The sequence below is a fragment of the Cetorhinus maximus genome, chromosome 2 (genome assembly GCF_964194155.1).
Source record: "Cetorhinus maximus chromosome 2, sCetMax3.hap1.1, whole genome shotgun sequence".
In the NCBI taxonomy this organism is placed as follows: domain Eukaryota; kingdom Metazoa; phylum Chordata; class Chondrichthyes; order Lamniformes; family Cetorhinidae; genus Cetorhinus; species Cetorhinus maximus.
This window is the reverse complement of record NC_135880.1, coordinates 5559592-5583530: the sequence shown is the minus strand read 5'-3', so window position 1 is coordinate 5583530 and position 23939 is coordinate 5559592. Positions and strand designations below refer to the sequence as shown.

The 23939-nt window shown below is 44.8% G+C and overlaps 1 protein-coding gene across 4 annotated transcripts in view; it reads right to left on the bottom strand.

The window, feature by feature from the left end:
- Positions 1-23939, bottom strand: part of LOC144691892 (FYN-binding protein 1-like) — a 241180-nt gene that overhangs the window by 12087 nt on the left and 205154 nt on the right. For all 4 annotated transcript variants that reach the window (XM_078560469.1, XM_078560482.1, XM_078560490.1 and 1 more), the window contains 3 exons: positions 16382-16496; positions 8945-9107; positions 4123-4156 (listed from right to left, as the gene is read on the bottom strand). In XM_078560469.1, the coding sequence (XP_078416595.1) occupies positions 4123-4156; positions 8945-9107; positions 16382-16496 (312 nt within the window). The remainder of the gene's footprint in view (positions 1-4122; positions 4157-8944; positions 9108-16381; positions 16497-23939) is intronic.

Genomic DNA, 23939 nt, shown 5'->3' with positions numbered 1-23939 from the left:
GTCCATGTGGTGTAGGTACACCCACAGTGCTGTTAGGGAGGGAGTTCCAGGATTTTGACCCAGTGACAGTGAAGGAATGGCGATATATTTCCAAGTCAGGTTGGTGAGTGACTTGGAGGGGAACTTCCAGGAGGTGATGTTCCCAACTATCTGCTGCCCTTGTCCTTGTCCTTCTAGGTGGTAGTGGTCATGGGTTTGTAAGGTGCTGTCGAAGGAGCCTTGGTGAATTCCTGCAGTGCATCTTTTGGATGGTATACCCTGCTGCTGCCGGGCATCGGTGGTGGAGGGAGTGAATGCTTGTGGATGTGGTGCCAATCAAGCGGGCTGCTTTGTCCTGGACGGTGTCAAGCTTCTTGAGTGTTGTGGGAGCTGCACTCATCCAGGCAAGTAGGGAGGATTCCATCACACTCCTGTCAGGAGGTGAGTTACTTGTTGCATGATTCCTAGCCTCTGATCTGCTCTTGTAGCCATAGTATTTATATGGCTAGCCCAGTTCAGTTTCTGGTCAATGGTAACCCCCAGGATGTTGATAGTGGCGGATTCAATGATGGTAATGCCATTGAACATCAAGGCATGATGGTTGGATTCTCTCTTGTTGGGGATGGTCATTGCTTGACACTTGTGTGGCGCGAATGTTACATGCCACTTGTCAGCCCAAGCCTGGATATTGTCCAGGTCTTGCTGCATTTGGACATGGACTGCTTCAGTATCTGAGGAGTCGTGAATGGTGCTGAACATTGTGCAATCATCAGCAAACATCCCCACTTCTGACCTTATCATGGAAGGAAGGCCTTTGATGAAGCAGCTGAAGATGGGTGGGCTAAGGACACTACGCTGAGGAACTCCTGCAGTGATGTCCTGGAGCTGAGATGACTGACCTCCAACAACCACAACCATCTTCCTTTGTGCTAAGTATGACTCCAACCAGTGGAGAGTTTTCCCCCTGATTCCCATTGACTCCAGTTTTTCTATGGCTCCTTGATGCCACACTCAGTCAAATGCTGCCTTGATGTCAAGGGCAGTCACTCTCACCTCACCTCGGGAGTTCAGCTTTTTTGTCCATGTTTGAACCAAGACTGTAATGAGGTCAGGAGCTGAGTGGCCCTGACGGAACAAACTGGGCATCAGTGAGCAGGTTATTGCTAAGCAAGTGCCGCTTGATAGCATTGTTGATGATCCCTTCCGTTAGTTTACTGATGGTCGAGAGTAGACTGATGGGGCGGTAATTGGCCGGGTTCGATTTGCCCTGCTTTTTGTGTACAGGATATACCTGGGCAATTTTCCACATAGCCAGGTAGATGTAGCTGTACTAGAACAGCTTGGCTAGCTCTGGAGCACAAGTCTTCAGCACTATTGCTGGAATATTGTCAGGTCAGGATCAGCCATGATCATATTGAATAACAGAGCAGGTTCACAGGGCTGAATGGCCTCCTCCTGCTCCTAGTTTCTATGTTTCTAATTCTGTTGCTGCTGATGGCCCACAGTGCCTCATGGATGCCCAGTCTTGAGCTGCTAGATCTGTTCAAAATCTATCCCATTTAGCAGGGTTGTAGTGCCACACAACACAATAGAGGGTATCCTCAATGTGAAGGCAGGTTGTGAGTGTATATTTGAAATATGATGAGGCCTATGGTTATTATGATGAGGGCTTCAGCCATATGAATATGACTGAGTCCGACTCATTGTCTATTGTCTCCCTTGTGGATGCTGGGGCACATTGCAGAGCTCCACCTGAGCAATCGAGGCACATGAAGCATACCTTTAGTGCCAATTGCCTGCTCGGTGGTACTCCTGGTGACAACATGGCTGTTGTTGTTGTTACTTTGCCTCTGTCTGTGAGCTCCTAAAGGGGGGTCATTATCCAAGTTCTGAAGTGGTAGCCCCTTTTCTCCTAGAAGCCAACTACGAATCTGCATTGGTGGCTAAAATAGCTGAGGGTATTGGGAACTCCTTAGTATGAAGGATTTGTGTCAGTGCCAGGGACCTTGCACCCACCTGAAGGAAGACCTTGTGTTGGTCACAAACTGCCTGTACATTGATTGAGTGGAAGGACTTCTGGTTGACAAAGGTGTCTGCATTTTGATTTGGGGCCTTTATGGCAACATGTGTGCAATCAATAACACCCTGCACCTGAGAGAAGCCTGCTAGATGGGCAAAGGCTGTGGTTCTCTGCATCCAAAATGTCAAATCTATAATGTGATACCCCCACATGAACAAACAGGGGATTAGTTAGAGCCTAATGCAGCTGTGTGCTGGGATATACCAGACCAGTTTCCTGATGATTCCTGAAAACACCCTGAGGTATAGAAATTGAGAGCGACGGTTACATTCACAGCCAATGGCAGGGTATGGGGTTGATGGATTGTGGCTCAACTTGCAGCTTGACCATGCGATATATGTATATCACCACCTCATAGCTTAGTCTCAGTTGCCTTCGACACTGTTCTCCATCACATTGAGGTAGGAGATCCAAGGTCTGTACACCCTCCTCACAGGGTAGTACCCGGTTGTCCTGCCTCTTCACCTCCTCCTTCCTGGTGTGCAGGCAGCAGCCTCTACCTCCTTATATTCTGCCCTCCCCCTGGCCTCCAGCTACTCACAGTGACTGGCTTCTATGGCCTATATGTGTCAGCATACCTTGTCCATCTTCTGTTTCCTTCATACAAAGCGCTATGCACTCTTCTCTAGCACAATGTTCTTCCTGGCATTTCGGTGCAAAAGTCAGGAGGGGCAAATTGCCCCTGGAAGACCAGGAGCCCCACCCTCCTATGCCCTTGGGTAAAGGAAAGACAATTTGGAATTTGATTTGTGCCACTTCTGGGGATGTGAATAAAATTTTAAGGCAAATTCCAGAGGGGCACCCTACCTCTCCAAAAGGGCCCCTGGCTATCCAAAGAAATGTGCCAAATTTAGACCTGCTATTATTAGGTTTACTTGGCACACTTTGGGATCCACACTCCTAGGCTTATAAAGTCAGACTAGAGTGGAAGCAGCTGATGATTCAAATGGCCAGCTGCCTCTGTAAAACGCGCATGTGTGAAATGTGGCCTGCCCTCATTCCCACACGTGAAAATGGTAAGTGCCATGTTTGGGGGCGGGACTTAGATTTTCAGGCAGTTCTGCTTTCATCCACTCTGTGTCAGGACAAAAATCTGGGCCATTAACTTCATCCTTTTATTTTATGAAGATACCTCATTCTCAAATCAGGGAAGTACATATGGAAGCTAATAAAATTGTAATAGGGGATTCACTTTGGCGGGGATTAGTGGAGCAGATCACAATATAAATAGGCTAAGTGGATTACTCTGTGATATAAACTACAAGGGGGCAGCAATACTTGCCTTACTATTATGTGATAGCCAGGGAATGGTGGAAGCAGTGTCAGAGAGCAGCTAGCTAACATTGGCCACATTGTAACTCAATATATAACAAAATAGAAAAGGAATACAATGACTTAATTTCAGGAAGGCAGACTAAGAATGATAGATTGACAAACACTGTTAGGTGTAGGGTAGGTACTAAGGTAAATGTTACGTTAAGAAATATAATTAGGAGACTGCAGAACAAAAACATTCAACCCAGCAAATGCCAAGGTGATTAGCCAGCACTAGACCTTGGCATTGTTACCAGCCAATAACAGGACAAAAACCTCGACTTGCTCTGGGTCGGTTAAACTAGCAACATTACCATTTACATCAAGGATATTGGCAGACAATTTACAACTGGACATTGAGGCCACAATTCCTGTGTTAAATGTATGCCCTCATTCAGTATAACTCCACTAATATTTATCTACATTGTACATTCTCCCTTAAGTGTTGCAATTATTTTTGCTCTTATATTTGAGAGCTTTAGAACAGCTGTCAAGGTCATGTTTTATTTTAGATGTGGGAAATGTGAACTTTCATTATAATAATTCTCCCTCAACCAACATCACCATAAATATGTTATCTGGGTCATTTTCACATTGCTATTTGTGGGATGTTGCTGTGTGCAATTTGATTGTCTCATTTCCTTCATTACAACAGTGACTACACTTCAGCAGTATTTCCATTTCTTTGGAAAATTAAACAGAAAAATCTCATGGGGTAGCGGCATTAGTACATTGTAAGATATACTCACCCTAATGCTAAGTTGGCTTTTTGAACATATCCATCTGTTTTTTTAAAAAAGAAAAGGCATCAAATTAGTAATCATGTCCGATAAACAGGATTCATAAATGCTGTTATTGCACCACAATAGAAAATGTTGAAAATACTTAAAAGATCTATCAGCATCCAAAAAGATGGAATAGGGCTGATTTTAACCTTGCCCACCTCGGGGAGTGAACAGTTACAAACACCAGAGACTTGAATTCCTGCTCCCATCTACTTTAACCTGCTCATCTGAAGAGGTGGCACATCCACAGGAAACCGGTGATATCCTTTAAAAATGCAGATTGGGCTTTGATACCATGGGCACCTCATCAGCTACTTTAATTGGCTTGAGCTGGAAAGAGGTTGTGGCTTTTCAGTCAGGGCAATCCAATGGGAAAAAGAAAGTCAGGGTCAGAGGAGGCCAAAACAGGTAGGTTTTAAAAACTTTTTTAAACTTCCTCATTGAGCTAGGAGGAGTACTTACTTGAGGCCCTGCAGAGATCTTCACTCTGCTTCACTAGGGCAGATCAGCTAAAGTCAGGGAGTTTATCGCTGATGTGCCGTTGCAAAATTCCACCTAGCTATTCAAATCAGCATGGAATGGGGAAAGGAATGTCTGGCGTGGGGGATGAAGCGGGAGAAACATGGGCAGAGGTTCTGCCCTGTCATATTACATTGGGTGAGTAGGATCTGGGGAACGGCCTTAGATTTAGAGGTTAAAAGAAACAGTTAAAAGTAGATTTTCAATCCTGTTTTCAATCTTTTTGTTTTATGACCCTGCCGGTGACGGATATTAATATCAGTATCAAGCACATATAGGGCAGGTTATATTAATTAATAACAATTGACATTCTAGCTTTGAAGCTTGGCTCACTGGTGGTAAAACCTTGTTCTTTATTGAAACTTCCTCAACTGATTACACTTTACGCCATCTGCCCTACCCAAACTATCTCAGTGACTGTGTGGCCCTCATCTCCAAAGTTCACCTTGGAGATTTTAATCTTCACCTCAGTTCCCTCCCTCCTGTCTTCTCTGGGTTCACTGTACTCCTATACTCCTTAAACTTCTCCCTCAATATAAACTTTCCAATGCCACCCCCTTAACATCGCCATCTCACATGGCTTCACTACTCTCATAGTCTCTGACCATTTGCCAATGTATCTCTCAGCGCCTAAATTTCCATTGTTCTTTTTAAAAAAAATACGGACATTGGCATTGGATGATTTTTTTTCAAGCTAAATTCCTCACTGCCATCGAAAAAATGATATGGAACCTCTAGTACATCTTTCCCATCTCTATGGCCTTCTGTCTTGGGTCTGCAAACCCAACAGAAACCCATTCAGCTGATGTCAGCAATGAGTTCCCATCAGTGCATAACTCCAAATAGTCTATAGCTCAGTTAGTAAACATACTACACTGTGTAGTACAGAGTGATGCAGATCAGAAAATCCCCATGTTCAAACCCTGTGTGAACTCAGTTATCTGCATTTCACTGGGGCGTAGTCGTGACCCTAAAATTGGCATCTGTGTCTTGGAGGAGGGGTGGGTTAAAATTGATCATCTTTGATCTCTACATGCTGATATATGGTGTGCGCTTTTTTTTCAAATTCACAGAATCACACAATTGTTAAGACGCAGAAGGAGGCCATTCGGCCTATCGTGTCTGCACCAGCTCTCCAAATGAACATTGTAATTTAGTGCCATTTTCCTTCCCCTTCCCTGTATCCTTGCACATTGTTTCTATTCAAATAATCATCTACTGCCCTCTTAAATGCCTTGATTGAACCTGCTTCCACCACATTTCCAGACAATGCATTCCAGATTCGAACCACTCGCTGTGTGAAAATGTTTTTACTCACATCCATTTGCTTCTTTTGCAAATCAATTGAAATCTGTGCTATCTCATTCTTGATCCTTTGACGAGCAGGAACAGTTTCTCCCTATCTACTATATCAGCCTCCTCATAATTTTGAACACCTCTATCAAATCTCCTTTTAGCCTTCTCCTCTCCAAGGAGGACAGTCCCAATCTCTCCAAACTATCTTCATAAATGAAGTTTCTCATCCCTGGAACCATTCTTGTAAACCTCTTCTGCATTCTCTCCAATGCGTTCACATCTTTCCTGTAGTGTGGCACCCAGAACTGTACACAATACTCCAGCTGAGGTCTAACTAGTGTCTTACATAAGTTCAGCATAACCTCCTTGCTCTTGTACTCTATGCCCCATTAATTCCAACCTTTTTTGAACAAGGGGATAATGTTTGCAGTTCTCCATCCTCTGGCACCTCCCATGAGTCTAGGGAAGATTGAAAGATTATGGCCAGTGCCCCTACAATTTGCACTCTCACTTCCTTCAATATCCTTGGATGCATCTTATCTGGTCCCAGTGCCTTGTCAACTTTAAGTACCGACAGTTTATCCAATACCTCCTCCTTATCAATTTTGAAGCCTATAGTGACAGAGTTCCCTCTTCTCTCACCATAGCCTGGGTAGCATCTACCTCCTTGGTAAAGACAGACGCAAAGTGTTCATTTAATACCTCAGCCATGCCCATGTGTAAATCCCCTTTTTGGTCCCTAATCGGCCCTTCTCCTTCTGCTACCATCCTTTTACTATTTATATGCCTATAGAAGACTTTGGGATTCCCCTTTATATTGGCTGCCAGTTTTTTCTCATAATCCTTCTTCGCTTCTCTAATATGTTTTTTCACATCCCCTCTCAACCTTCTGTATTCAGCTTGGTTCTCAGTTGTATTTTCTATCTGACACCTGACATCAGCACACTTTTTTCTTTTTTATCTTAATTTCTATCTCCTTTTCATCCAGGGAGCTCTGGATTTGTTTGTCCTACCTTTCCGTTTTGAGGGAATATACCTTGACTGTGCCTGAACCATTTCTTCTTTGAAGGTAACCTATTGTTCAGCAACAGTTTCTTCCACCAACATTTGGTTCTAGTCTATCCGGCCCAGCTCCATTCTTGCCTCATTGAAGTCTGCTCTCCCCCACTTAATAATTCTCATTCTGGATTGCCCATTGTTCTTTTCTACTATTCCTCCACAGACTCACTCATTCCCTATCTCTGTAAACTCCAGCCTACAACCTTCAGCAATCTCTATGTTCCTCCAATTCTGATCTCATGCACATCCCCAGTTTCCTTTTCCCTTCCATTGGTCTTCCACTGCTTAAGTCCTAAGCTCTAGAATTCCTTCCTTAATCCTCTCCATCTTTCTCCCCTTCCCTTCTCTCCTCTGAGTTCACAGTTCTCTATTCCTTAAAGCTGTCCTTCAATATAAACTTTCCAACACATATTCATAGTCACCCCTCAACCTTGCCACCTGACATGGCTTCAATCCCCTCATGGTCTTGATCACATCTCAGATCACTCCCCTTTTATCTCTCAACACCTACAGTTCCATTGTTTTAAGATGTTCCTTAAAACCTATGTCCCCATTTTTAAAAGTAGTTCAGTCTCAAATTTTGTTTGATAACGCTCCTGTGAAGCACTTTGTGATATTTTACTATGTTAAGAGAGCTATATAAGTGCAAGTTGTTGTATGCGTGTGTCAGGTGAGGCCCCCTAAAGTCAAACTGCTTGTCACCACTTAATGCCTAGGCTTCCACATGAAGAATGAGCACTTTGTTGAGGTATAAGACTGTTGCCCAGCAAACAATATTCTAGTATGAATCACAGCCTGTAGAATCATAGAATGGTTACAGCACAGAAGTAGGCCATGCTGCCTGTAAAGTCTCTGTTGGACCTCTGAAGGAGCAATCAGCTAGTGCCACACCCCTGCCTTTTCCCTGAAGCCCTGCACATTTTTCCTTTTCAGATAATGATCCAATTCATTTTCGAAAGCCTCAATTGATCCTGCCTCCACCACAGTCTCAGGCAGTGCATTCCAGATCCTAACCACTCGCGTGAAAAAGTTTTTCCTCATGTTGCTATTGCTTCTTTTGCCAATTACCTTAAATCTGTGCCCTCTGGTTCTCGATCCTCCCATCAATGGGAACAATTTCTCCCTATCTACTCTGTCCAGACCCCTCATGAGTTCAAATATCTCTATCAAATCTCCTCTCAACTTTTTCTTCTCCAAGGAGAACAGCTCCAACTTCTTCAATCTTTACATAACTGATGTTCCTCATCCCTGGAACTACTTTCATGAATCTTTTCTGTACCTTCTCTAATGCCTTTACATCCTTCATAAAGTGTGGTGCCCAGAACTGGACACAATACTCTAGTTGAGGCCGAACCAGTGTCTTATACACATTTAAAATAATTTCATTGCTTTATATTCCATGCCCCTATTAATAAAGCCCAAGATAATGTATGCCTTATTAACTGCACTCTGAACCTGTCCTCCCAGCTTCAATGATTTATACACAGCTACACCCAGGTCCCTCTCTTCATGCACCCTCTTTAGAATTGTACCTCTCATTTTATTTTGTCTCTTTGCCTTCTCCCTGCCAAAATGAATCACTTCACACTTCTCTGCATTAAATTTCATCTGTCACTTGTTTTCCCCACCCGAATCCACCATCCTGTCTATATCCTTTTGAAGTTCTAAAGTATCTTCCTCATTGTTCACCTTATTTTCAAGTATTGTATCATCTGCAGATTTCAAAACTGTGCCCTATACACCAAGGTCTAGGTCATTAATATATATCAGGAAGAGCAAGGGTCCCAACACCCCTGGGAACTCCACTACAAACCTTTGTCCAGAGGAGTAAAGGAGGAAATTGAGGAATAAAAAATATACACCAATCTCTCATTAAAGCTTTAAGATACTGTTCATTTGAAAAAAAACTTACATTTTCCATCTTCATTCCGACAGAGCAGTTTTATGTCATCGGTGTGCTGAATAATGTCTAACACTTCGCCTGCTTTCACTGGCAGCTCTCGGTTGGCCCATTTCCTAGCAGGTAAGTTCTGGATAACCTCAACAGTTCCTAGAACTCGAATTTCTCCATCATACTGAGGTGGGAAAGCACAATTTAGTCAAAACATGTGGCATATTTTAAAAAATTAAAATGAAAAGTCACCAAGTGAATAAATGGCTTCTCTCAACTATATTGGTTATATGCTCTTTTAAAAAACCCATAAAATAAACAAATAAACCATGAAACAAACATCTACAATAGAATCCTCTATCACCATTGCTCTCCCACTCTTTTTGCACCCACCCTGCCCCCCGACCGTGCAGCTGAGCACTCATGGTGCCACGAACTTGGCTCTTGCTGCACTCCCCTGAGAAATCATCTCCCCAAGCAGTATCCAAAACAGAAAATTTATTGGAGACAGAGATGCACCCAGGGGACTCCTGCACTACCTGCCTAGTGCTTTTACTCTGTCTGGCAGTCACCCATTCCCTTTCTGCCTGTGCGCTCTTTACCTGCGGTGTGACAACCTTAACGTACATGTTACCCACGAAGATCTCATCCTTGCAGATGCTCCACAGTGACTCCAGGTGCAGCTCCAGCTCCGAAACACAGACTTCAAGTAGCTGCAGCTGGAGACACTTCCTGCACACATGGTTGCCCTGGACACTGAAAGTGCCCCCTGACTTCCCACAGGAGGAACATTGTGCTGGGCCAAGCTGCCCTGCCTTGACTTGCTCTTAAATTACTCCCTTTGCTTTTATTTCCTCTAGTCTAGAGAATATTAAGGACAAAGGAAATACTTGCCAGGTCCTACTTACCAAGGCCACCGCTCTTCTCATTGAGGAAAGGTAGGAAATGAAAGGAACACCTCCTTCCCTCTTCAGTGAACTCCCTCTCTCACAAAACTCTGAATGAAGCACTCTAATGCAGCCCAAAGCAGCACTCCAGTGCAGACAAAAGCAGCACTGTAGATGGCTTGCTTTTATGCAGTCTGAATCTAGCTTCTGAAAACCTGTTTTAAGCAGGTTAACTAATTAGCAGCTATACATGGCATTGGTGAGGCCACACCTGGAGTAATGTGTGCAGTTTTAGTCTCCTTGCCATAGAGGGAATGCAGCGAAGGTTCACCAAACTGATTCCTGGGATGGCAGGATTGTCGTATGAGGAGAGATTGGGCTGACTAGGGCTGTATTCGCTGGAGTTTAGATGAATGAGAGGGGATCTCATTGAAACATTATAAAATTCTGACAGGGCTGGACGGATTAGATAAAGGGATGATGTTTCCTCTGGCTGGGGGCATCTAGAACAAGGGGTCAGCCTCAGGATATGGGGTAGGCCATTTAGGACTGAATTTGGAGAAATGTTTTCACTTAGAGAGTGTGAACCTGTAGAATTCTCTACCACAGAGGGCTGTGGAGGCCAAGTCACTGAATATATTTAAGAAGGGGGGTAGGTAATGGCGTTATGGTATTGTCGCTGGACTAGTAACCCAGAAACCCAGGGTAATGGTCTGGGGACCCAGGTTCGAATCCCGCCATGGCAGATAGTGGAATTTGAATTCATAAAAATCTGGAATTAAAAGTGCAATGATGACCATGAATCCATTGTCGATTGTTGTAGAAACCCATCTGGTTCACTAATGTCCTTTAGGGAAGGAAATCTGTCATCCTTACCTGGTCTGGCCTACATGTGACTCCAGACCCACAGCAATGTGGTGACTCTGACATGGCCTAGCAAGCCACTCAGTTGTAACAAACTTCTACAAAGACACAAAAAAAGGAATGAAACCGGACGAATCATCCGGCATTGACCTAGGCATCAGAAATGACAATGGCAATCACAGCCCTGTCAACCCTGCAAAGTCCTCCTTACTAACATCTGGGGGGGCTGGAGCCAAAATTGGAAGAGCTGTCTCACAGACTAGTTGAAGTAACAGCCTGACATGGTCATCCTCACGGAATCATACCTTACAGATAATGTCCCAGACTCCACCATCCCTGGGTATGTCCTGTCCCACTGGCAGGACAGACCTAGCAGAGGTGGCGGCACAGTGATATACAGTTGGGAGGGAGTTGCCCTGGGAGTCCTCAACATCGACTCTGGACCCCATGAAGTCTCATGGCATCAGGTCAAACATGGGCAAGGAAACCTCCTGCTGATTACCATGTATCACCCTCTCTGGGCTGATGAATCAGTGCTCCTCCATGTTGAACACCACTTGGAGGAAGCACTGAGGGTGACAAGGAGGTAGAATGTTCTCTGGGTGGGGGACTTCGATGTCCATCATCAAGAGTGGCTCGGTAGCACCACTGCTACTGACCGAGCTGGCTGAGTCCTAAATTACATAGCTGCTAGATTGGGTTTGCAGCAGGTGGTGAGGGAACCAACAAGGAAAAACACACTTGACCTCGTCCTCACCACCCTGCCTGCTGCAGATGCATCTTTCATTTCCTACCTTTGGTGGCCTTGGTAAGTAGGACCTGTCTTTAATATTCTCTAGACTAGTTGGGGCATTCGCTAGAAACAGGATGACCTGTTTTGCCAGGACAGTCCCAGATTTTCATTAAATGCCCCAGTGTCCCAACAATTTCCTCAAAGTCGTTCAAATGTTCGGTTTTTAGCTTTTCCATTTTTGGACAACGTTTAAAATATGCCAATGGGAACAAGGTTAAATGAGCAAAATGCTAATGCAACTGGAATATAAACTGAGAAGGTACAGTGAGGCTGGGGTCCACCTGGGATGATTGACAGCTGATCCCTGGGAGACAACATCACCCAGGCTTGCGCTCCAGTCTCTCTCCCTGAGTTCCATACCTTCATCCTCATTCTCTTGGGTGAAGATGGATGTGAAGTTTAATGATGTGAAGTTTAAGAAGGGTTGCAGAGATAAGCCAGGGAACTACAGACCAGTGAGTCTCACGTCAGTGGTTGGGAAACTACTGCAGAAAATTCTGAAGGAGAGAATCGATCTCCACTTGGAGAGGCAAGGTTAGATCAGGGATAATCAGCGTGGCTTTGTCAGAGGGAGGTCATGTCTAACAAATTTGATTGAATTTTTTGAGGAGGTGACCAAGTGTGTAGATGAGGGTAGTGCAGCTGATGTAGTTTATATGGATTTCAGCAAAGCCTTTGACAAGGTCCCACATGGGAGACTTATAAAGAAGGCAAATGCACATGGGATATAGGGTAATTTGATAAGGTGGATTCAAAATTGGCTTAGTTGTTGAAAAACAGAGGGGGATGACAGAAGGATGCTTTAGTGACTGGAAGCCTGTGTCCAGTGGCGTACCACAGGGATCTGTGCTGGGTCCCCTATTATTCGTCATTTATATAAATGACATAGATGACTTTGTGGGGGGTAGGATTAGTAAGTTTGCAGATGACACAAAGATTGGCCAGGTGGTTAACAGTGATGTTGAATGTTTTGGGCTACAGGAAGATATAGACGGGATGGTCAAATGGGCAGATAAGTGGCAGATGGAATTTAACCCTGAAAAGTGTGAGGTGATACACTTTGGAAGGAGTAATTTGACAAGGAAGTATTTAATGAAAGGCGTGACATTAGGAAGTTCTGAGGAACAAAGAGACCTTGGCATGTGTGTCCATAGATCTCTGAAGGCAGAGGGGCATGTTAGTGGGTTGGTGAAAAAGGCATATGGGACACTTGCCTTTATCAATCGAGGCATAGATTACAAAAGTAGGGAGGTCATGTTGGAGTTGTGTAGAACCTTGGTGAGGCCACAGCTGGAGTACTGTGTGCAGTTCTGGTCACCACATTATAGGAAGGATGTGATTGCACTGGAGGGGGTGCAGAGGAGATTCACCAGGATGTTTCCTGGGATGAAACATTTAAGTTATGAAGAGAGGTTGGATAGACTTGGGTTGTTTTTGTTGGAGCAGAGAAGACTGAGGGGCGACCTGATCGTGGTGTACAAGATTATGAGGGGCATGGACAGGGTGGATAGGGAGCAGCTGTTCCCCTTAGTTGAAGGGTCAGTCATGAGGGGACATAAGTTCAAGGTGAGGGGCAGGAGGTTTAGGAGGGATGTGAGGAAAAACTTTTTTACCCAGAGGGTGGTGACAGTCTGGAATACGCTGCCTGGGAGGGTGGTGGAGGCGGGTTGCCTCACATCCTTTAAAAAGTACCTGGATGAGCACTTGGCACATCATAACATTCAAGGCTATGGGCCAAGTGCTGGTAAATGGGATTAGGTAGGTAGGTCAGGTGTTTCTCATGTGTCGATACAGACTCGATGGGCTGAAGGGCCTCTTCTGCACTGTGTGATTCTGTGATGTAGGAGCTCTTGCGAGATCTGCCTGGGCCATTCTCCCGGATACGGCATTAACAGCATCTCTGAGCAACCATGAGCTCTCTGATGGCGGAGGATGTATGGCAGGTGGTATAGCTCCAGGTAAAAATGCTCAATGAGGGGGCTGGGGAGAAACAGCTCAGTACTACACGGGAATGGGCACAATCACAGAGACTCTCATACCCCCCTTAATGTGAAACTCAAAATTAACAGAAGCTTGTCAACGTGTCCTGGTTTTGATTTTTGAATGAATTCTCTCAAGCCTCTTGTGGTATGCTTGGCTTCATAAACAGAGGCATAGAACATAAATGCCTGGAAGTTAGACTAAACTTTTGCAAGCCATTGTTTAGGTCCACAGTATTGCGCCCAGATCTGGCACCACACTTTAGGAAGGATGTCAAGAGGTTAGAAAGATTTCAGAAGAGATTTACTGGAATGGCAGCAAGGATACAGCAATTCAGTTGTTTGTGTTGGAGCAGAACATGTTGAGGAGAGATTAGGTAGAGGTGATCAAAATCATGAAGGGTTCTGATAGCGTAAACAAGGAGACTTTTTTTAGTGGCAGATGGGTCAGTAACCAGAGGAAGCAGATTCAATGTAATTAGCAAAAGAATCAGAGGTAAAATGAAAAAAAAACATTATTTTTTATGATCTGAATGCACTGTTATGTTATTTTCAGAAAGCTTTTAATAAAGTCCCACATAAGAGGTTAATGTGCAAAATTAAAGCACCTGGGATCGGGGGTAATATATTGGCATGGATTGAGAATCGGTTAACAGAGGGCAGGATTTTGCCCCTGTCGGGGGCGAAGCTGAAGTGCAGGCGTGCACAGGCGCACTTCCGATCGGCAGCGCCATTTTACATGGCCGGGCCTTAACATGACGTTCGCACGGCAGCGCTATACGCTCCCTGTGCGGGCGGGGGGGGGAATCCCTAAACCTGAGAGTGCGCTCTTTCGTGCATGTGGATGAAAGAGTGCACTCATCTCCCTGAGGCTAAGTGCTGCCTCAGGGAGATCGCCTCTACTGTCAAAAATATTAAAAATAGAAAAAAAAAATTCCCTGACATGTCCCCTCATGTGACACTGTCACCTGAGTTGGGACGTGTCCATAATTTTTTAAAAAACTTCAATTAAATTTTTAAAAACCTGCATGAAACCTCATCCCGCCTGTGGATGAGGTTTCATGCTTTTTTAAATTCCCGCCAGCACTCCTGGCTCCTAGCCATTAATTAGTTTAATGACTCTGTCAATGGCCTCAATTGGCCATTGACAGGTCGACGGGCGCACAACTAATTTTGCTGCGCCCCCGCCTACCTGAAAATTTAAATGGGGCGCGATGACGTCGGGAGTTCCGCCCCAGGTCACCGCGCATCATTTTACGCGACGGTGAGTGGGCGCTACCCCCTGCTTGCCGATGGGAAAATCCTGCCCAGAGAGTAAGAATAAATGCAAACAAAAACAGAAAATGCTGGAAGAACTGAGCAGGTCTAACAGCGTCTGTGGAGAAAAAAAAGAGTTAATGTTTCGAGTCCTTATGACTATAAGGACTCGAAACGTTAACTCTGTTTTTTTCCTTCACAGATGCTGTTAGACCTGCTGAGTTTTTCCAGCATTTTCTGTTTTTGCTTCAGATTTCCAGCATCTGCAGTATTTTGCTTTTATCGTAGGAATAAATGCATCTTTTTCGGAGTGGCAGGCAGTGACTAGTGGAGTAAAGCAGGGGTCAGTTCTTGGGCCCCAGCTATTCACAATATATATCAATGATTTGGATGGGGGAAATCACATGTAATATTTCTAAATTTGCTGATGACACGAAACTTAGTGAGAATGTGAGTGGTGAAGAGGATGTTAAGAGGCTTCAAGGCAATTTAGACAAGTTGAGTAAGTGTGCAAATACATTGCAGATGCTGTATAGTGTAGATAAATGTGAAGTTATCCACTTCGGTAGGAAAAACAGAATGGCAGAGTATTATTTAAATGGTGACAGATTGGGAAATGTTGATGTACAAAAGGGCCTGGGTGTGCTTGTAGACCAATCACTGAAAGCAAGCATTCGAGTGCAGCAAGCAGTTATGAAGGCAAATGGTATGTTGGTCTTCAATGCGAGGGGATTTGAATGCAGGAGCAAAAATGTCTTACTGCAGCTGTACGGGGGCTTGACGAGACCACACTTGGGAGTATAGTGTGCGGTTTTGGTCTCCTTACCTAAGAAAGGATATACTTGCCATACGGCGAGTACAGCGAAGGTTCACCACACTGATTCCTGGGATGACAGGATTGTTGTATGAGGACAGATTGGGTCGACTAGGCCTGTGTTCACTGGAGTTTAGAAGAATGAGAGGGGATCTCATTGAAGCGTATAAAATCTGACAGGGCTGGACAGACTGGATGTAGGGATAATGTTACCTTTGGCTGGGGGTATCTAGAACAAGGGGTCACAATCTTAGATATGGGGTAGGCCATTTGGGACTGAGATGAGGAGAAATTTCTTCACTCAGAGGGTGATGAACCTATGGAATTTTCTACCACAGAGGCTGTGGAGGCCACACTGAATATGTTTAAGAAAGAAATGGATAGATTTCTGGACTCTAAAGGCATCAATGGGTATGGGGAGGGAGTGGGAGTATGTTTTTTATATTTCTATCCGGAATGCACTGTCTGTACGGGTACTGAAAGCAGATCCAATAATAACTTTCAAAAGGGGATTTGATGAATATTCAAAAATCTGCAGGGCTAGAGAAAGAGCAGAGGATTGGCGTTAATTGGATACCTCTTTCAAAGAACCAGCATTGGCATGCTGGGCTGAATTGCCTTCTATGCTGTATCATTCTATGATTCTGTACTGTACTTCAAAAGCATAGACACTTTTCATGTAGATTAGACATTCAGGGGTAATTTTAACCTAACCCAAGGTAGGGTAAAAGGTGCTCATTTTATACACTGCCTGATTTTATGCTCCATTGGGATGCATGCCTGACTGAACTCTTCAGCTTTCTGCTGGGTGAGTTATGATAAAATTAACAAGTTCTAAATAATTCAAACAAGTTTAAAACTTACTTTAAATTTTTTCCTGAAGTCTTTTTCCTCCTTCTCCATCTTCTTGGTTTTTTTGTAATCTTTCTCATCTTTTTTGCCTTTACCAGGTATTGGTGCCTTCGAGGACTTTAGCAAACTAAACAAAAAGAGAACATAACTTTTAAGTGTTAATTTGACCACTTACCCAAAACCCATGACTCCCTTGTTGCCTCATCACAACATTCCATCAGCTGTGCATTTCAATTTACCTTCAGTGTGGTGTTTGTCTTTGTGATAAGTTCCCTGAAATCATCCTAGACCCTATTTGATTTTGAAAAGCAGATTTGACAGCAATGCTTAAGCACTCAGTAGGGTCAATTTTAACTTATTGCACCAGTGGCCTCTCAATCCATCTATCCTACTGCAGTTCAGCAGCTTTGGCATGATATTAAATGGGTATGTGCAACCTTTACGCATGGGGGACCACATTTCAAAATTTTTCTCACTCAAGAGGCCGATGTGCAAATTTCGGAAAGATAAAATTTTCCACAACATTAAACATGACTTTCAAACAAAAACAGCTATGAAAAAAAACACGATAAGCAAAAAAAAAATTGAGTAATAAAGATGAATATTAGAATGTGATAGGGTGAGTGTGTGTGTCCAGCTCACTCACAGTCTCGGATGTTCACTCACTCACCCTCACCCACTGAGTGTGAATGAAAGTGCTTGTGGGTGAGGGTGAATGAGAACTGGGAATGAGCCAGACTTATGGACACACTCTGCCCCCACATACATACTCCCCTCACGCACAGTCCTTCTCACATTCTCTCACCCATGCCACACTTACACCCTCTCACATGCTCTCACCTCCCCTCACACTCTGTCACCCTCCCATACTCTCTCAACCCCCCACACTCTCTCACCTGCCCTCACACTCTCTCACCTGCCCTCACACTCTCTCACCTGCCCTCACACTCTCTCACCTGCCCTCACACTCTCTCACCTGCCCCCACACTCTCTCACCTGCCCCCACACTCTCTCACCTGCCCTCACACTCTCTCACCTGCCCTCACACTCTCTCACCTGCCCTCACACTCTCTCACCCCCATCTTACATTCTTGCACCCTCCATCTCACACTCTCTCACTCCCCATCTCACACTCCCTCACCCGCCCTCACACTCTCCACTCTCTCACCCCCATCTCACTATCTCACCCCCATCTCACACTCTCTCACTCCCCATCTCACACTCTCTCACTCTTCCATCTCAAACTCTCACTCCTCCATCTCACACTTTCTCACTCTTCCATCTCACACTCTCACTCCCACATCTCACACTCTCTGACTCCCCCATCTCACACTCTCTCACTCCCCCATCTCACACTCTCTCACTCCCCCATCTCACACTCTCCTACCCCACCTTGCACAATCTCTCACAGTCTCCAGTCACTCACTTGCTCAGGCACCAGTGGACCCTGCAGCCGCTGCCTTGTGCCCCAGTCTCCAGCAGCTCCGCTCCAGCGCAACTCCTTTCCCGGGCCCTCAACTCCCCCAGCCCTGCCCCTTGGATCCCTGGTCCTCGGCTTCCCGACCCTTGGCACATACGAACATAAGAAATAGGAGCAGAAGTAGGCCATTCGGCCCCTCGTGCTTGCTCTGCCATTCAACAAGATCATGGCTGATCTTTTTCTGTTTCCAATTCCACATTCCCAGCTACCTCTGATAACCTTTGATTCCCTTGCCTAATAAGAATCTACCTACCTCTGCCTTAAAAATATTCAATGACTCTGCCTCCATCGCCTTCAGAGGCAAAGAGATCCAAAGCCACACAACCCTCTGAGAGAAAAAAATTCTCCTCATTTCTAGGCAGCCCCTAATTTTAAAACAGTATTCCCTAGTTCTGGACTCACCCAAAAGAGGAAACATCCTTTCCATGTCCACCTTGTCAGCATTTATTGTCCATCCCTAATTGCCCTTGAGAAGGTGGTGGTGAGCTGCCTTCTTGAACTGCTGCAGTCCATGCGGTGTAGGTATACCCACAGAGCTATTAGCGAGAGAATTCAGGACTTTGACCCAGGGACAGTAACTGAACGGTGATATATTTCCAAGTCAGGACAGTGAGTGGCTTGGAGGGGAACTTCCAGTTGGTGGTGTTCCTACGTATCTGATGCCCTTATCCTGTAAGATGGTAGCGGTTGTGGATTTGGAAGATTCTAAGGAGCCTTGGTGAGTTTCTGCAGTGCATCTTGTAGATGGCACACACTGCAGCCACTGTGCGTCAGTGGTGGAGGGAGTGAATGTTTGTGGATGCCAATCAAGCGGGCTGTTTTGTCCTGGATGATGTCAAGCTTCTTGAGTGTTGATGGAGTTGCACTCATTCAGGCAAGTGGAGAGAATTCCATCACATTCCTGACTTGTGCCTTATATGTGGTGGACAGGCTTTGGGGAGATAGAAGGGATCTACTTGCCGCAGGATTCCTAGCCTCTGACCTGCTTTTGTAGCCATATTTATATGGCTAGTCCGGTTCAGTTTCTGGTCAATGGTAACTCTCAGGATGTTGATAGTGGAGGATTCAGTGATGGCAATGCATTTGAATTGTAAGGGGAAATGGTTAGATTCTCTCTTGTTGGATATGGTCATTGCCTGGCACTTGTGCGGTGGGAATGTTACTTGCCACTTGTCAGCCCAAGCTGGAGATTGTCCAGGTCTTTCTGCATTTGGACATGGACTGCGTCAGTCAATGAGGAGTCGCGAATGGTGCTGAACATTGTGCAATCATCAGCGAACATCCCTACTTCAGGCCTTATGATGGAAGGAAGGTCATTGATGAAGCAGCTGAAGATAGCTGGGCCTAGGACATTACCCTGCAGTGATGTCCTGGAACTGAGATGATTGACCTTCGACAATCGCAACGAACTTCCTTTGTGCTAAATATGACTCCAACCAGCGGGGACCTTTCCCCACTGATTCCCATTGACTCCAGTTTGGCTAGAGTTCTTTGTTTAATTGAGTTGATAATTGTCCACCATCATTCACGACTGGATGTGGCAGGACTCCAGAGCTTAGACCTGATCCTTTAGTTGTGGAATCGCTTAGCTCTGTCTATCCTTGCTGCTTATGCTATTTCGCATGAAGCAGTCCTGTGTTGTAGCTTCACCGGGTTGCCAACTCATTTTTTGGTATAAGAAAAACAAAAATAGCTGCAAAAACTCAGCAGGTCTGACAGCATCTGTGGAGAGGAACACAGTTAACTTTTCGAGTCCATATGACTCTTCAACAGAACTAAGGAGAAATAGAAAAGAGGTGAAATATAAGATGGTTTAAGGGGGGGTGGGGGGGGTGGGGTGGGACAAGTAGAGCTGGATAGAGGGCCAGGGATAGGTGGAGATAACCAAAAGATGTCATAGACAAAAGGACAAAGAGGTGTTGAAGCTGGTGATTTTATCTAAGGAATGTGATAATAAAGGTACAGATAGCCCTAGTGGGGGTGAGGGGAAGGGATCGAAATAGGTTAAAAGGCAAAGATAAAACAATGGATGGAAATACATTTAAAATAATGGAAATAGGTGGGAAAAGAAAAATCTATATAAATTATTGGAAAAAGGGGGGATCGGAAAGGGGGTGGGGATGGAGGAGAGAGTTCATGATCTAAAATTGTTGAACTCAATATTCAGTCAGGAAAGCTGTAAAGTGCCTAGTCGGAAGATGAGGTGCTGTTCCTCTAGTTTGCGTTGAGCTTCACTGGAACAATGCAGCAGGCCAAGGACGGACACGTGGGCATGAGAGCAGGGTGGAGTGTTGAAATGGCAAGCGACAGGGAGGTCTGGGTCATGCTTGCGGACAGACCGAAGGTGTTCCGCAAAGCAGTCACCCAGTCTGCGCTTGGTCTCTCCAATGTAGAGGAAATTGCATTGGGAGCAGCGAATGCATTAGACTAAATTGAGGGAAGTGCAAGTGAAATGCTGCTTCACTTGAAAGGAGTGTTTGGGCCCTTGGACAGTGAGGAGAGGGGAAGGAAAGGGGCAGGTGTTGCACCTTCTGCGGTTGCATGGGAAGGTGACGTGGGAAGGGGTTGAGGTGTATGGAGTGATGGAGGAGTGGAGCAGGGTGTCCCAGAGGGAACGATCCCTGTGGAATGCCGCCAGGGGGGGTGAAGGGAAGATGTGTTTGGTGGTGGCATCATGCTGGAGTTGGCGGAAATGGCGTAGGATGATCCTTGAATGCAGAGGCTGGTGGGGTGATAAGTGAGGACAAGGGGGACCCTATCATGGTTCTGGGAGGGAGAAGAAGGTGTGAGGGCGGATGCGCGGGAGATGGACCGGACACGGTTGAGGGCCCTGTCAACCACCGTGGATGGAAAACCTTGGTTAAGGAAGAAGGAAGACATGTCAGAGGAACTGTTTTTGAAAGTGGCATGCTTTGCCCACGTGTCCTGGCATCAAGTGACCTAACCAGCAGTACTGTTTTTGTTAAATTTTTTAAAAGGTTGGTGAAGGGACATTTTTTTGTTCAGACACCCGCTCAGTTATTTACCCTTTACTGCTGCCAACTGCTCCTCTGAGACTGGAAAGCTCCAGCTTCAAGAGCCTGTCCACCATCCTCGATTGGAGAGGGAACCTGTCTGCATGCTAATTAACGATGGTCCTAGGTCAAAATCCCAGACAGTGGCTGTTCCCCCTCCTCCCCCCACCCACCCGAGGGCAGGTTCGGGACCTGGAAACAGTCCTGGCTCCTGTTTCCCTCCCCTAAAGTGAAAATTCAACCCATAGGGTCATAGAGTGGTTACAGCACAGAAGGAGATCATTTGGCCTGTTGTGTCCATGCTAGTTCTCTGCAAGGGCAACTTAGCAAGTCCCACTCCCCACTCTTTCCCTGTAGCCCTGCAATATTTTTTTTCTTCGGGTATTTATCCAATTACTTTTTGAAAGCCATGATTGAATCTACCTCCACCACACTCGGGCAGTAGTTTCCAGGTCCTAACCACCCTCTGCGATTCTACTCTATAAAATCCCAATGGATTAATCTCCTTCTCATTTGTTCCCATGCTGTAAAACCCCAATGGACCAAACGTTTCCTACTTATTCCCACTATATAAAGACCCAATAGATCAAATCTCTTCTCACTCATTTCCATTTTATACAAATCCTTTATCTTGAATCCTGTGGGGAAAGGTATAAAAATACAAATGCCTTCCCAATCATTCCCAATCTAAATATATTCTATTTGACACTCAGCAGCAAAACAAAAAACAGTCAACTCACTGCCAAATGTGACTTTGAAGCAATTTTGTGAGACCTAATCTCTTTATGAGTCAGCTTCATTTCATGTTTAGTGTTCCCTGTTGTTTTGGTTCTGCTTGAATTGAGGGAGGTGTCAGCTGTGGCTCAGTTCATAGCACCCTCGCCTTTGAATCAGAGGATTGTGGGTTCATGTCCCACTCCCGGAAAAACCAAGAACTGTGATTGTACTCGAAAGAAGTTGCAATCTGTGACTGTTGGTAACTCGAAAGAGTTTCCCTCGATTGTGAAGCTGAGAGTGGGATATTGCCAAAAAAAAAATGATGAATGAACAACAGAATGGGCTATGCTGCAAACAGTTGTAAATTGACTAGCTGGTATCTGCAGTTCCTTGATGCCTTGATCCAAGCATGACATTTCTTGGCAAAGCATTAGGAGATTAGCAGGAACCAACAGTGTAAACAAAATGTTGGTTACCTCATTCTTTTCCTTTAACTGCTAGAACAAACAGATGATGACTACACTGACTTTTATAGGTTTTGCAATACTGTCACTAAGCATTTGGATAGCAGTGCAACCATTGATTAAAGCAGAAAAACCCCACTCCCAGCTCCCAGTGTTTCATGCAATGCTCTGTACTCTGACTGGAGTCAGGAGGCTTGTCACCAACAATGAGAACCGGAAAGTAGTTACACCCACTGGGAGACTTGTAAAGTAAGACGTTCTTTAAATTTATAAAAGAGAAATTCACCAACTACACAAATTAATCTGCCTAAAGTTTTGCAGTTAAGACCATAGCAATTAGTTACTTGTTGAGTCTGGTAACTATGGGAACTTAGAACATATTACCTCTTCCCATAAATTGATACCACTTTTTGCTCTCTCTCTCCTCTCCTTGAACTCAGCTGGCAGAAAAAACAAATAGAATCATTGAAAAGTACAGTGCTGAAAAAGGCCATTTGGCCCATTTAGTCTGCGCTGACTCTTTTGAAAAGCAATCCAGTTAGTCCCTGTGTAATCTGAGGTGCAATACACCTTTAAGAGAATGTGAGTAGATTGATCACGTGATTGTATTTCCTAATTGCTGCATAGTGCGGGTTACAATGTTAATCAGTAATTTAGAATAGTGTCTGGTTGGAGAAGCACACATTGTGTTAGTGCTCTGTGACTTATGTTAATAAACAGCATGTGCTTCATCTGCATCTGCAGTATCTTGTTTACCGACTCACTCATCGGAAGATAGGCGTGCAACCATGTTTGCTGAGCAAAGCAACCCGATAGAAAGAACATAACAACTGGCGATGAGGCAAAACACGACCAGTCGACGACACCAACAAAAGCCACGGAAATTAAACAGAAGTAAATCAGCTGTACCTTGCAAGGCAATTCAAAGTACAGCCCTCATCATAGTTGCCAGAGTTATCTTCCTCCAGCATGCCACAGTTTGGCAGTATCAAATCGTTTAATCAGACCACTGATCACATTATGTTGAACGCCTTGCGTTCTTCTTATTGGTCAGTGACATGTCGGGGGAGGAGAAGAGACGAGCAGTCCTCTTATCGACGTTTGGCAGTAAAACATATGGCCTAATTCGTAGTCTAACAGCACCCAACGCCCCAGATTCCAAGACCTTTGATGAGTTGGTAAATGTTGTGAAAAGCCACCTTCAGCCGAAAGCCTCGGAAACAATGCAGCATTTTAAATTTAATTCAGAGGTGTCGTGCCCCTAGAGAGACAGTCGCTTGCTATGTAGCAGCCTTAAAACGACTGACAGAGCACTGTGAATTCAAGACGTCAATTACTGACATAGTAAGAGAACAATTAGTATGTGAGATTAATGAAGACGCCATTCGAAAAAGGTTGTTGTCAGAAACGAATTTAGACTTCAGCATTCAAGCATTATGAAAGATTTAGTAGCTGAGCAAGTGGAAAACATTGGCAGAATCAGACACAGTCAGCATGGGTTTACGAAAGGGAAATCATGCTTGACAAAAGTACTGGAATTTTTTGAGGGTGTAACTAGTAGAGTTGATGAGGGGGGGTGCCAGTGGATGTGGTTTATTTGGACTTTCAGACGGCTTTCGACAAAGTCCCGCATAAGAGATTGGCATGTAAAATTAAAGTGCATGGGATTGGGGGCAGTGTATTGAGATGGATAGAAAACTGTTTGGCAGACAGGAAGCAAAGAGTAGGAATAAACGGATCTTTTTCCGAATGGCAGGCAGTGACTAGTGGGGTACCGCAGGGATCGGTGCTGGGACCCCAGTTATTCACAATATATATTAATGATTTAGATGAGGGAACTAAATGTAATGTCTCCAAATTTGTAGATGACACAAAGCTGGGTGGGAGTGTGCATG